This window comes from Protobothrops mucrosquamatus, unplaced genomic scaffold (assembly GCF_001527695.2).
Source record: "Protobothrops mucrosquamatus isolate PMUCROS unplaced genomic scaffold, P.Mucros_1.0 scaffold518, whole genome shotgun sequence".
Classification (NCBI taxonomy): Eukaryota; Metazoa; Chordata; class Lepidosauria; order Squamata; family Viperidae; genus Protobothrops; species Protobothrops mucrosquamatus.
Window position 1 is genome coordinate 563265 of NW_015386831.1, and position 14028 is coordinate 577292.

Genomic DNA, 14028 nt, shown 5'->3' on the forward strand with positions numbered 1-14028 from the left:
ACACCTAAATAACTATTACGTTTGAATTCTTGAAGCATGGTTTAAGGTTAAGATTTGAGATTGGCTTAAAAATCAAGGCATTTATTAATAGTGAGCTAAATCCAATGATGGGTGAGCAGATTTTTCCTCCTGCAATCTCTGATCCCCCAAATTAGTTATGCAAATTTCCAGAAGCTGCTAGAATAGATTTTGAGAATGCATAAAGAAGTCTATTGACCTTTTTCTGTTCTATTAATTGAAGGAGTTTTAATGGAGATGTTTCTACCTTAAGGGAACAAGATGGAGATACTTTTCTTCATTCAAATATGCAACTAAACTATGTTTAACTTTTTTTTTTTAAATGGCATAACCTGCCTGGTGGAGAGTGGAACATAATATCCACCTCTAGCAAATCTGTGACAAAAATCTTATCAATTGTGTGAAATTAAGTATTATTTTTCTGGCATATTATATTAAAAACACCAACATGATTTTGCTATTTTCTGTAATATAAGCATCTAAGAAAAAAACTGTTTGGTTTAGTTCCCTGGGTAAATCTGAAACCAGTAATTGTCAATTGTCTGTGCCTAGGTTGACAAAAAGACAGGTATATATGCTTTCATATAGATACTGGAACGATATATTAAAGCAAGCATTATAGGAAATCGTATTTAAATTCTACAAATAATAAATGTTCAAGTTCAAACTGTAACTTACATGCCACCCTGGACTTCTACTGAAGCAATATGAGGATTGTAGCCAAGAAACTCGAGATTTACTATTTCTGTAATGAATTCAAATTTCTTTCCTCTGAAGTTTTCTTTTTCAAAAAGGGTTATAACTGGCTCAGAAAGTTCCTATTGTTTAAAAAAGGGAGGTCTTAAGTTATTGTTTTGACAGCAGGGAATTATAGTGCTAATATTCTAGATATAAAAAATGATATAAACATGAAACACTGTGGGCGATTTTTCCCCCCAAACTGAATATATATATTCACCGCTCCTATAAAAACAGCCACCCCACTGATGGCTAGTCACCCTGACGAAGCCGGCAAGAGGCCGGCGAAAGCTAGGTGTTTTAATGTTTTAATAGTAATAAACTTTTGTACTTTTTAACCTCCTGGTGGTCTCACGGTTTGTGACCCTTTGAACATACATACATACATACATACATACATACATATATATATACACACGTATATATATATATACACGTATATATATATACATATATATATATTGAATAGAATAAACACGTTATATCTTTTCCCACTTCGTTTATTGGGAATTGTTCAGTTCTGCTAAATAATTTATTTAAGTAAAATCTTTATCTTTTCAAATAATTCCACCATATAAAACTGTCCAGATGGCAAAGTCTAGAATGAAGGACTTTACTCATTGAAAAGTTATTCCAGGTGTGGGAGGAAAACAAGGAGGAGAAGCAAGGTGATTACCTACAACCACACCTTTCATTCTTGGCTGACATTTTCATGACTCAGCAATAGCCGAGTTTCCAGAATTCCCTTGCAAATTGTTGGCTTCTGGAATATTTACAGTTCTTTATTGCTAGTACCACAATGTTAGAATTCCAAAAGACTTGCTTTCTCTGAGGAAGAATTACTAATAAGACCATATAATTTTCCAAACGAAGCCTTCTAGCCTTCTATGAATCGGTGCTCTTCAGATTTCTTGGACTTGGTGATTCTTAGTGGACTTTACTGATTCACTGAAAGTTCATTTGCAAGGAGCTAGTTTTATGTATTATATAACTGACTTTCTGCAGCAAGTATCTGCCGTCCTGAACCACGTAAAATAGACTTTTTTTTCATTTTGTTAATTTGCATCAGCGTATAGTTTTATTCTGTTTAATAATCAGATAAAAAGTGCAGTACATAACCTTACTTTATCTACATATCCCTTTAATTCTACACAACAATGCATTTTATATACCTGAATCATTTAGCAAAAAAAGAGCACCCTTCAGTACAAGTTCAAGTTACCCTAATGCTAAAAGTAACCTTTGCCTTGCAGTGGAAATTATTCTGTTCAAAAGGGTACAACCTTTTTTTCAAATTCAAAACAGATTTGTTTGGATTCTTCAGGGACAAATTAATATACTCTTCAAGTAGGATTATCTACTCAGGTTGATTTAAGCTTTCATCTAAGAAAAACTGAGGGGCGTAAACATGTTGAAATTCCAGCCCATGTTTATCATCGCTGTTAATACCCACACAATTATCTTTCTCTCCCTATTTTGTAAAACCTCTTTATTTTTCTTTCCGGTATTATTCCAGCCAATTAGTAACATTCTGTAACCAAGAAAACATTATGGCATTATGGAGTCCAACTTAGTGACGTCTTCTCATGTTGTGCTACATAATGAACGCAGTTGTGTCAAGTATGCTGCAACATCCAGGGAAATCTTTTGTTCTAGTTTTATCTCATACACATACATCCCAGGAAGGCGTAGATCAGGGGTCTTCAAACTTGGCCCTTTTAGGACTTGTGGACTTCAACTCCCAGAATTCCTCAGCCAGGCATGCTGGCTAAAGGAATTTTGGGACTTAAAGTCCACAAGTCATAAAAGGGCCAAGTTTGAAGACCCCTGGCATAGATATAGCTATAGGCATATGATGCCTCTAGCCTGATCATATAAAGATAGAAGTTTGGTTTCTATTTCTGTACTCAAAGACGACTTAGCAGAAAAGAACCTTCTTCTCTTCTCTGTTGAACTCATTGCATACTTTCACTTGAAGCTGCTTTGCTTTTAATTCAACTCCAGTACTAGAAACTGAGTTGGTCTAGAGCAGGGGTCTTCAAACTTGGCCCTTTTATGATTTATGGACTTCAGCTCCCAGAATTCCTCAGCCAGCATGCCTGGCTGAGGAATTCTGGGAGTTGAAGTCCACAAGTCATCAAAGGGCCAAGTTTGAAGACCCCTGCTCCAGAGTGAAAAATACTTCAAGCCACTGAGACAGGTGAGATACATTTTTGTTTTACATTTCTATTTTTGTTTTTGTACTATTTACAAGCCACATCATCCTAAAAGATTCTGGGGGGCATATATTAAAAAACAGATCACGTTTTAGTTGCAAAGTCAACTCTGAAAAAGAAGACTGGGTTATCAAAGAATTAATTCTTATTTTTTAAAATTGTGTTGACTGATGGGAGTTATAGATTAATAACTTTCTAAACAAATTAACAATCTGTAAATATTTAAAAGTATGCAGAATAAAATATGTTATTACTTAGGATTATAATTCATATGCTCTCACTGCTGTGCCTCACATAAATCATTCACATATATATTTGAAGCCTCACCCTTTTCTAACCTACTTGGCTATAAAACTCCTTTTTATAACTTACAATATTTACAACTTGTAAAGACTTCAAACATGTTTGGGGTAGGCAACCCATTGCAGACAGATCAGGATAGGCTCCTTCTTCTAACACATACTGATTCCCAGAGTAATTTTCTTTATCGTATGCAATCCAACTACAAGAAAAAATGTAAGTAAGAACATAAGATAGATTTTTAATAATTTCAAGATTGAAAACTTGCTGACAAGAGTGCTGGGCCAAATGCAGCAACTATTTAGTATTTCTATTCTATTATTTCTTTGGTGAAGACGAGGGGCAGAAATCAGATTTTTAAGAACAGCAATATGAAATGATACAATTTACAAAATCGTCAACTACTTCCCTTTTTTGTACTTAATTAAAAGAGAATCCAGAAACACTTTCTAAAATGTAAAAGAAATAATTCAAACAGACAACTTCAGAGCAGGGCAAATGCTTTGGATCTGATGAAAGAAATATACTCAGGTGCACCCTTAAAATAGCTGCAGTCTTAGAATCCTTAGGAAAGAAGATGGTTTAAGTGTTACTGACAAGTCCTCTGAATCACATTTCTCCCTTCAAATGCAAGGCACTAGTAAGTCTTATTTATTTCTATGGGAAACAGCGTTGATTAAAACATCTTTCAATGTGTTTTTGGACTCATCCCTCTGTCATTCATCTTAGGTATATTTTAACTTATTAAAAACAAAAAATACAGGAAACTCAATATAGTTGTGGTTGCCCATAAACACCCCGTGATTTGGAGTGGTTTCATGCATCAGCATAAAAGTATGTATCCATCCAGCCCGGCCTAGATAACCTCCCTTTATGCCTCTTTCAAAAATGTGCTTCCACAATAGCTTGTTGACTAGAACAGTGCTTTTCAACCTTTTCACCGATTGTACCACTTTTAGGATATGGCAATATTCGAGTACCACCTAGCAAGGTGTCAAAACTTGATGACCAAAAAAAACCAAAACCCTGTTCAAAGTTGCAATTGCACTGAAATGACTTATGACCATTTTTCACACTTATGACCATTGCAGCATGCCCAGGGTCATGTGATTTATATTTGGATGCTTGGCAACTGATTCATATTTATGATGGTCAGTGTCCCAGGGTTATGTGATCTCCTTTTGCAACCTTTTGACAAGCAAAGTCAATGGCAGGGCTGCTGGTGGCCAAGTGCTAAAGCGGGACTTCCTTCCCTCTCTCCCTCGGTCCCTGCCTCCCTCTTTCTCATTCCCATCTCCTTCTGAAGGAAAAAATTGAACAACCCCCCCATTTTCCCTCTTCCATATATTCATCAAACAAGGAAAAACCTCCAGAGACAGAAAAGAGAAGCCATTGAGGGAACTAGCTTAAAAAGGCGCATTCCCCTTTAAGAATTAGCTACTGGCTAGAAAGGAAAGTTAAGGAGCGCAGCCGGCACTTAAGGAAGAAAAAAAAAGTAAATAAATACTGGCTGCAGACTAAGGCAGCCTCCCCAAATGGCTCCATTCATAAGTAAAGGAATGCTACAGGCAAAATCCATTCGGGAGAAAAATACTTCAAAATCCCTTGCAGCAAAACTTACAGCTAACAACAGCAGAGCAATAGAAGCTAACACCAGACATCAGCCAAACAGAAATTGCCAAACACTCCTTAAGAACACAAAGCCCACATTGCACAAATCCCAAAACTTTGGTCACAAAAAGCTGCCTTTTTTCATTCCTCTTGGAGGGCGACCCTTCCCCCGCTGCATTTCTTGCCTGTTTGCTGCTGCCAGCACAGGTGGCTGCCACAGCAGTTGTAGATTGGCTCATGACCGGCCGGCTTGATCTCCTCTCCTCTCCCCCCACCCTCCTCCTCCTTCTTCTTTTCTTTCGGTGCAGCTAGAGCTGACTCCGCCTCCTCCCAAGGCTGCTGCTTTTTTTCTCTCTCCCTCTCCCACTCAAACTGCTTCCTTTTATAGCAGGGGTTTCAAACTGCCGGCCCGCAGGCCACACGTGTCACGCGGAAGCCGCGCTCACCCCATTGCTGGCAATGGCAAAACACTGCCGATATGTTGTGCGACGTCACATGACGTCGCGAGTTTGACATGTCTGTTTTATAGCCTCTCCTGTCTCCGCCCCCTCCTCCTTTCTCTTCCAGGTGAGCCGGAAGTGAGCCTGGGGCCTTTGCCTCGCCCCAGCCACTCTGCAGCTCCAGAGGACTCTCTCACGGGAAATCCTTTCCTATTCTGGCCCATTCCCTCCCCCACTACACTTGGCTGGGCAGGGCTGCATACCACCGGTTGAAAAGCCCTGGATCAGAACACTTCAAAGTAACTTTTCACTCACCTGCCAGATAATACCTTTGAAGATTTAGCAGGAAATTCCACAATTTGAGAAACATCTTTCTCAAGTATTTGACTGCTGCCTTGGAACTCTGGTTTTGAAAATAATTGGACCTTTAAAGGTAACACAGATCACATAGATTAACAATACATCCAGACATAATCGATCTTCTCTCTCTTGATTCAGATATGGTCTTTTTTTTTGCTGTTCCTTCCTGGATTATGTTTATACTCTGCAAACTATTCTATCAGCAACTCTCCCCATATCCCAATTCTTCACTTTTTAAAAGTCTCTATACTTCTGACTTGGCTTCCATTCCATATTGCCTGTGCAAAATATTTGGTTATTTTTACCTTAAATTTTCCCACATGATCATTGATGATATCCTAAAAAATATAGAGAACAAAGAATAAGAAAATGACACCAGAAAAGAAAATTATAAATGAGGAGATACATTTTAAAAACTTGTATGTTTTTCTAAAAAGAGTAATTTTCTTACCAAAAGTATGGGTTGAACTGAAGATATCTTATTATTCTTTGCCCCCCAAGCTTCATAGCTGGGATACATTCCTTTATCAAGAATATATTGTTCTCCTGTAAAGTCAGGGTTTTCATAAGCCACCCACCTGAAAAAATGACAATTATATTATACTAGGATTTTAATGGAACTTTACATTTATATTTATATTTATATATATAGTCAATAAAAGAACAGAATGACATAGTTGTATACATAGGGGTTTTTTTTAAAAGGAGCATGATTTGCCTCTGTACATAATTTTCTTCAGTTCACGTAACAAATAATTCCATTTTTTTTAAAAAAAGGACTCAATGCCTATATCCATGCAGAATTTGTAGGAAACTGCTCTGTTCAGACTCTGCCACTCATATACATTTTAGGAAACTTTTATATTTTTTCCTATTATTATGCAATTTGAAGACACAATCCTACCTCCTCTAGGAATATCTCCTATTAAACTCAATTCAGTTTCAGGACTGACATGTTAATAATGAAGTTAAAGCTATTTTTAATTGTAACCTGTGATTTTATATATCTGTTCCTTTTGCAAAGTTTTTGTATATTTCACTTCCCCTAATTCTCCAAGTGTTACAGCAAAATATCACAAGATATGTACAAAAGGTTAGGAGAATGGCATATTACATGGATGTTATATGTTTTGGCCTCTTCTTTTATTTTATGTTTATCCTTTTGAATTTTGTTTAACTACCTTGGTAATGAGTTGGTTAATGTTTATTCTGATATACAGCTGTAAAATTGCTTGGCCAAAGTGACAAGGTATGAACAACAGGTTAACCACTAAGTCCAACAAGGTGTGTTTGCACTTCAACCTGAACTCAAAGTTTTGACAACAGTTCAGACCTGGCTGATTCTCAAACATATGAGGCTTTTCATTCTACAAACATCATGCTACTCCTATTCATTAATACATAATTGAAAACATTAATATGGTTTTTATACTGAGAATCTAAATAAAGAATAATACTTTCTTCACTCTGCAGTAAGATACCATGAAAATGCATTGCATGATTTGTGCCAACTATAATTTACCTCCTTTTTAGTATTACATATTATTCCCTTAATTTGTGCTTTCTCAACAAGAACAAGCACAGTACTGTATCCTGCTTGTGGAGCTGCTATTGCAGGAAAAACATTTTGAGTGTCCCTTAAACTGTTTAAATAGTAGGTATAGTTTTAAATGAAAAGACACACTCAGGGTCTCCCAGTGAAGTTGGTTTGTAAAGAGAAAGCCAAATATCACCATCTTGCCAGACAGGGCGTAGTTTGTTAAGTAAAATAATACTGCTTGTTTGCTAATTTTAATTATGACCCACTTTAGGTCCTGATAAATTTCAAGTGAGTTTTTTTTCTGTACTTAACTGTATAAATTTAATGGTTTGTATATAGTTAAGAGAAAGCAAACATGAAGAAGCTAGAATAGCACTTTCTTCAAATGATAGTTGACCTGATCCCTTCCTTATGCTTCAGTTTCTGCTCATACCTAAAAGGACAGAGGCACCTTTGCACTTAGAATGATCTATTCGTTGTTTAAATTACAGTATTTTGATGGAATTTGAGCAGCCGGGTTTTTTTTAAAAATCATAGTGAGCTGCCCAAAGTGAGTTTTACTGAAGTCAGTAATAATTCTATGATCAAATGGTGCACAGTATAAACCTTTAAAGGAAAAGTTGGGGAAAAAACAGAAAATTCAGAGTTGGGATATATATTCCATAGGAACACGACAAAAATAGATGTCATTAGCGAATACAAGTTCTTCTCTTGCTTTGATTTCATTCATGGGAACTCAGTGTAGTGTAGAAGACTAATCTGAGTAGGATTAGGATCCTGTGTTAATCACCACTCCTGAATCAGGACAAGGACATTTGTTTATGTTGCCAGGCACTTCATCTTGAAAGTGCTTTGACAGAGTTGCCAAACTATGACAAATGTATTCCTGGAGGGAATTAAATATTTATGTAAAGTGGCAGAATAGTACAGCACACCTTTTGTCTCTGAAAGGAAGAAAGCAGTAAGTAGGTTTGTAACCTATTACGCATATATAATTGCAAAAATGTACCTTACATGACAAATTTCAGAGCACTGAAAGTTTTTACTTAGGGGCCATGGATCACCAACATATTAATCCAACCGTCTTAAAAAAAAACCTTGGAACACTTAACTGATTTTAAATTGAATATGAGCCAACAACGTGGCTGTAAAAAAAGGCAAACTAGTTTTAGCCTGTATTAGCAGTTATATAATTTTCAAATTATGGAAATGGATAAATCCAGACTATTCTCCATAGTTGAGATATTGCCTCCATTTATGTGCTGAATTCTGGGCACCATGTTTTAAGAGGATTCAAAAAATTAAACAAATTCAAAGAAGGGTAATTGAAATTATCATGGGACTAGAAACAAGTTCACTAAAGAGAGATTAAGAATGATGGGCATATTTAGTTTTGAGGAAAAATGCCTGAGAAGGGAATAATTGTACTTCAAATAATTGAAAGAATGTTATATAGAACTTATTTTCTCTTGCTCCAAAGTACAAGAACTCTGCTCCAGAAGAAATAATGGGTTTAAGTTAGAGGGAAACAGATTCTAAGAGAATGTTAGAAAAAAAAGAAGAACTAAGAACAGTTCACCAGTGTTACAAACAACCGATGGACAGAGATATAGTGGACTTCCCTTCACTGGATTTATTCAAGTGGAGGTGAAGAACCATCTATTTAAGATGCTTTAATTTAGATTTCTTTACTGATCAGAGGGGTAAACTCAGTTGTTTTTATGACCTCTTTCAACTCTGTGAGCCTATGGTTCTAGTTTAATCTGCTATCATCTTCCTAATAACATTTAAAATTCACCCAAGAAACTGCACTTTTTTTTAAAAAAAAACCCTGTTTCATAAGCTTTTTTCTTTGGCATTTTAATATGAAGAGTTTTTACTCAAAATGCTAATGAATATAATGTCTGATGCCCTTGTATTTATTCTCCTATGCCAACATTCACCATTAAATTTAAAATGATCATCTTACTTACACTCCACTAATCACATTTACGGATTGTGTCCTTAATCCATAGCCAGTATCCTTCAAATTTGAAATAATCCCTAATACATTTATACTGGAACCTTTAGTCCCAAAGTCTTTTTCAGTGTACATTATCATGTGAGGGTGCATCAGATCCTGAAGAGAGAAAAACCAAAAGAAGATAAACAGAAAAACAAAGAAAAAATTAACTGTTTATCATGTAAAAGCAATTCCCACTTGATCATATTATTGTTGCCTTATATATACTATAGATGTGGTAGGAAGACTAGGACAGTGTAAAGAGGAAACCAACAGTAAGAAGAAAATTGGAGGATAAAAAAAAACACAGAAAGAACACCCTAGCACTCTCTTAGAAACTGCCTTCACTCTTTACAGATATTAGGAATATCTGGTTTGGGGGTATTTAGCAGATTAATTGTTCAATCAAAAGAAATCCTCTAAAGGAGGAGATTAACCCTTAAACAGCCTTCAGCTAACTCAGTGCCTTCTGGATACACTGGAACATCAGTGCCCAAAACTCTTAGTTAGCAGGCCCAATAGCCAACATATCTAGAGAGCAGCAAGTTGGAAACAAGTACACTCAGTTGATAATGGCACATTTCCTTTGATGCTCCAAAGTCTGTGAGGACAAAGTTGCCTTGCAGTCAAAAGAATCACAGTGAAAGAGCAACAAGAGCCAACCTCATAGGAAAAAACTAATTTCAATGACATGAGCAAATGCTGTCTTAGCACTTTCAGTGCTGCAGGTAATCTGGATGCTGACTAAAACACACATCCGAGCACAGATTCTTTGCTACAGGCATTTCTCTCCTCAGCCTTTTAATGCAGGAAGTGCATTAAACTTGCAAACCCTCCCCTTCTTTTCTATACCAGTTGGTGACACCACATAATTACATTGGAGTTGTTGTCCTGGCTCTCAACAGTTTGCTGATGGATCCATTAATGGAAATAAATACAAAGAAATGGGAGAGAGCTCCACTTCCCTATTTAGGAACAAGGGGGAAAAAAAACCCCTCTGTTTGATTCTGGTGTGGGGATATGCTTTCATGCCTCAAGAGGAGGAACAAGAGAGGCTCTGCACGGCTGTTCCTTCCACGTTTTTCGGACTTCAGATTAGCCTCAAGTTCTGATTGATTTTCACCTATGCTGTTTTGGCAATCTTGTTTCTGTTTTCAGAGAATGCAGAAAGCTTAAATTGCTATCATTATCAATCCTCCTTTCTTACTTCCTTTCTGCTATACATGACAAATACACAGTTGTTCCTTGCACTTTGATCGGTACAGCCTGGGATTTCATCAGAATCATACACAGCAAAGCGACAGTTCCCAGACAAGCAGGCAATGGAACAAATCCTTCAGATGCCTAGAATGCCACAGGGATGAGGCTCAGGAAGATACACATTAAGTAATATGTTGGACTAAAGTTCACATCATGCCAGCAACCAAGACTTCTGGTAATGGTATCTGGGGAGCTGGAAGCTGCAGCCCAATGGAACAGGAGGGAAGCAGGCAGGAAAGCATGCAGCATTGCTTCTCAGGTTTATACTTCAGTTTCAAATGCAGATAGTCCTTGACTTATAACAGTTCACTAGTGACCATTTGATGTTACAACGGCACTGACGTATGACCGTTTTTCACACTTATCACCATTTCAGTATCTCCGTGGTCAGGTGATCCAAATTCAGAGGCTTAGCAACTGACTCATATTTATGACGGTTGCAGTGTCCTGGGGTCATGTGGTCCCCTTTTGCAACCTTCTGACAAGCAAAGTCAATGGGGAAGCCAGATTCATTTAGCAACCGTGTTACTAACTTAACACTTGCAGTGATTTCACTTAACAACTGTGGTAACAAAAGTTGTAAAATGGAACAAAACTCACTTTAAAAATGTCTCGCTTAGCCCCGGAATTTTGGGGCTCAATTATAGTCACAAGTCAAGGACTACCTGTACACATTTTCATCCCCAATTGAAGATGCAGTTTCAGATAAATGAATCATCCAACCGGTTCATGATCCAGCAAATGACTCACTCTTTCGCAAACATACCTTTTTCCAACTTATCTTTACTGAACTGGGCAAAGAAGCGTAAGTGTAATGTGAAGGAAGAATGTAAGGAAGAAAAAAACTGTTCTGCAAACAATGAAAAGGGTACATTGAACTCCTTTAGGTCAATGCCAAGATTATACATTCTTAAACTTACCCCTAGAACAGGCCGTAGTGATTGGAACTGTTCATCATAACCACCCCAGTCCTTCCATTCCCGGTATTCGCCTTCTTCCAGTAAATACTGGTGCCCTTCAAACTCTGGCTTCTCATAAGCAACCCAGCTACAAATAGTGAACAAAAATGGAAAACTCAAAAATAAGCATGATTGTTAAAATGTCATCTTCAAAGGACCAAAAATGGAGCATGAAATAAACTTACTAACATTTTAAATTAAATACAAGGAGACCCAGCATTTCAAGGTAAAATTTTAACTCTGGTTAGATTACCATCTGTAACGAACAGTATTATACTGTCCAGCTTTATTCAATTTTAGCTAAATTTTAAATCAGGCTGGTAGGAAAAAATAATAATAGATTCACATAGCTTCAAAAAATAAATCGCTTACGTTTTTATATTAGCATTATCTACTGTATGGCATTTATGTTTACTTAACAGTGATGATAATTCAGTCATTTCATTTGAATGTGTTTTGAATACACCTAGGCCTGCACTATTTGCCATCATATTAACACAATTTTCAAAAACTGCTCTCAGATAAATAAATAAATAATGAAAACATGAATGGTTTTTACTATTACAAATGCTTTACTGACTTGTTCAGAAGGTCAAAATACTTATCTGTATTTTAACTTCTTTAGATGTTATGGTATGTCCTAATATTCCAATTTAATGACTAATACTATGCTACTGTTTCCACAACAGTTATGAGTAAAATCACAGGGGCTTTAAAATATTGTTTTCTTAAACCGCACTTTAGGATCTAGTTTCTAATTCCAGAAAGGCATGGAGTGGTAAAGTTTCAACTTCCCAAACAATCCTGCATTTTAGGAATCTTAAAGGGTTTTAAAGATTTTTCTAAATCTTTTTTAAATACATGTCTTTAATGTGATACAAATATTTTAATGCTGGCTCACTAATTTATGGATTAGATCCAATCAGCTATATTATTTGCGATATAACCAGCTTAAATCCCATTAAATCAGTGGGCCTACCTTAATCTGGATCCAACTGTATATGTATCCACTGTTCCTGAATGACACAGATGGCATGCCTTTCTTTTGGGTTATATTCTGATGCTGTAGATTCTGATTTAATTATATTCTTTCATAAACCTACATGCTGTGAACAGGGTCCGTCTATCATCTTCCTAAATCATATATTTGTAAGATTTATATCCCACCTCATGTACAGGTAGCCCTCAACTTACAACCATTCATTTAGTGACTGTTCCAAGTTTAAAAACACTGAAAAAAGTGACTTATGACCTTTTTCACACTTACAACCATTGCAGCATCCCCATGGTCGTGTGATCAAAACTCAGAAATGTGGCCACTGAGTCATATTTATAACGGTTGCAGTGTCCCAGAGTCAAGCAATTGTGTTTTGCGACCTTCTGACAAGCAAAGGGAAGCCAGTTTCACTTAACAGCCATGTTATTAACTTAAAAGCTGCGGTGATTCACTTAACAACTGTAGCAAGAAAGGTCATAAAATGAGGCAAAACTCACTTAACAAATGTCTCACTTAGCAACAGAAATTTTGGGCTCAATTGTGGTCGTAAGTTGAAGACTACCTGTACACAGCACTCACTCCCCCATTTTTTTTCTACCAATAATAATTATCTGTGAGTTTTTGTATCTTGAAGGTCCTACTCCAACACCTTAACCACTACATCACATTCAAACTCAATGCTTTTTCTCAGCTTGTACATTCCAGGGGATGTAAAATGAGATGTTATCACTTCCCCCCCCCCCCTTATACCTACATTCCTCCCTTCACTTTTATGGATCCTATTGATGTAAGCAGCTCATTTTCCAACTCTTCAGATTCTTCAGTACTGTTTCCTTCCATGGCAAGAGCTGTTAATTCTGAATCCAGTTCTATATGTTTTCCTTCAAAGAATGGCTTTTCATAAACAATTACCTTAAGCAAAGCAGAGGTAAAGCTTACGGTTAGACATTTGCTTTCTTATGAATCCTCAAAATGCTTTCATATACATTAGGACAGAATTCCTCTGAAAAACCTTGTATGCAGCAGCCAGCATTATTATTTCAGATTCAGAACAGATAACAAAAAGACAAAAGCATTATATATAAGACATTATGTTTGTTCATAACTAATATAACATTTAAATCTGCAACACCTCACTCATAGCTCTTCTCTTCAGTCACCAAAAGCTAATATATGATTTACCAATGAAATCAGAGGTCTGAAACCAGCTTCCACCAGAGAAATATATTTCTTTTTCTTTTACACCTACACCTTCACATCTTTTCAGGTGAACAAAGATGCCAACATTGCACTTAAAGGTACAGATTGGAGGCACTATCTAAGGCAGTATTTCTCAATCTCACTAACTTTCAGATGTGTGGACTTAACTCCCAGAATTCCCCCAGACAACCATGATGACAGGGGAATTGAAGTCCATACATTTGAAAGTTGTTGAGATTGAGAAACATTGATCTAAGGGTATCTTAGAAAGCATAATTTGTCAGGATATAAATAAATAACATAGATAATCAGTGGCATGAATGATTGGTAAATGAATAGAAACTCTTCTGGAAAAAGTGATTACCACAACTTCATTATAGTTTAAAT

At 36.5% G+C, this 14028-nt stretch overlaps 1 protein-coding gene across 1 annotated transcript in view; it reads right to left on the reverse strand.

The window, feature by feature from the left end:
* The window catches only part of CRYBG1 (crystallin beta-gamma domain containing 1), a 46674-nt gene that overhangs the window by 11074 nt on the left and 21572 nt on the right, over positions 1–14028 (reverse strand). Inside the window, exons 10-17 of the mRNA XM_015816897.1 lie at positions 13196–13353; positions 11406–11532; positions 9197–9342; positions 6135–6261; positions 5989–6021; positions 5639–5748; positions 3345–3474; positions 697–836 (exon numbers count right to left, since the gene is read on the reverse strand). Of these exons, the coding sequence (XP_015672383.1) occupies positions 697–836; positions 3345–3474; positions 5639–5748; positions 5989–6021; positions 6135–6261; positions 9197–9342; positions 11406–11532; positions 13196–13353 (971 nt within the window). The remainder of the gene's footprint in view (positions 1–696; positions 837–3344; positions 3475–5638; positions 5749–5988; positions 6022–6134; positions 6262–9196; positions 9343–11405; positions 11533–13195; positions 13354–14028) is intronic.